We start from the raw sequence: 1,155 nt of genomic DNA, 5'->3' as shown, positions 1-1,155 counted from the left end.
GAGTCGCGCTTGGCGAGTCGAGTGAGTTTGTGGAGCGAGTCAAGCTTGGAGGAAGAAGAGGAAGCGGAGGAGGTGAGGGAAGAGATTAGGGTTTCGGGTTGGGGGTGGGGAGGTGAGGGATTGGGAATTGGAGTTGGAGTGAGAGGGGTAAAGTTGGAAATGAGGCTGCGGAGGGCGTGGTTGGGGATGAGGGAGGCATGATCCGGGAGGGGCAGTTTGGTAATTGGGCAGGTGCGGTGGCCTGCATCGAGCCAGCGCTGTATGGAGGAGCGGTCGAATGTGTGGCCGGAGGAGAGTATGACTGGGTCGGACATTATTTCGAGTGAAATCGGACACTTGAAGTGTTCTGGTAGCTGAGCCGCCATTCCCTTACTCTCCTCTCTCTCTCTCTCTTTCTTTCTGACAGTGATGAATGGCGGAAACAAGAGAGTGAGTGAGGGGTTTATGGGGGTTTTTGCTTTGGAGGAGGAGGCTGCTCTGCTTTCCTTTCCTCTGCTTTCTTTTCCTTTACTATGCTAATTGTTATTCCCCTTCCTTCCTTTGCCACTGCTACGCTTTTGGAAATTTTTTAATATTTATTACAACAAAATATTGAAATCGCGATTCTGATTCCTCTTCTGGGGGCTCTCAGCCCTCTCAAAATACATTTATACCCTCCCCGAGTGACCGACTTCTTCATTCTTTTCTTCTTTTTAAATGTCATTTTCTTTGAGTTCTGAATTTTATTCTCAGCATTCGTCATTACATATCAAAGTCTACATTATTCAAATAATAAATTACTTGTATTGTTTTATTTTGAAAATTTTAAGTGTCACAATACTTGTCTTAGGTATCTCATTTATTTGTATTTGTTTTGGAATTTATTGTTTTTTGGGAAACAGAGTTTTATTATTAGTTAAACAGATTGATATTCTAATTCTATATCTGAATTTTATTTTGTCATATAACTAAAACTAGTTGTTAGTAAAACTCTTGTTTAATATAAAAAATGGCAAACTGCAAGAGAAGTTCTATTTTTACAATTATTGATTCTGAGTTTTAGGAGTGTAAGTAAATTAAATTGGATTTGGTATAGACAAAAATTTTTATATTAAAAATATGGGATCAGATAGAATATTTATATTTTTTAGGTTTAAATTTAATTCACAAATTTGT

At 38.9% G+C, this 1,155-nt stretch overlaps 1 protein-coding gene across 1 annotated transcript in view; it reads right to left on the bottom strand.

Annotated features, from left to right (window-relative positions):
- The window catches only part of LOC107624034 (U-box domain-containing protein 8), a gene marked incomplete in the record, with an annotated part of 1,679 nt that extends 1,030 nt beyond the window's left edge, over positions 1-649 (bottom strand). Inside the window, 1 exon segment of the mRNA XM_016326467.2 lies at positions 1-649. Within this exon segment, the coding sequence (XP_016181953.1) occupies positions 1-365 (365 nt within the window).

The sequence above is a fragment of the Arachis ipaensis genome, chromosome B10 (genome assembly GCF_000816755.2).
Source record: "Arachis ipaensis cultivar K30076 chromosome B10, Araip1.1, whole genome shotgun sequence".
Classification (NCBI taxonomy): domain Eukaryota; kingdom Viridiplantae; phylum Streptophyta; class Magnoliopsida; order Fabales; family Fabaceae; genus Arachis; species Arachis ipaensis.
The sequence above is the reverse complement of the archived record's forward strand: the minus strand, read 5'-3'. Positions and strand labels throughout refer to the sequence as shown.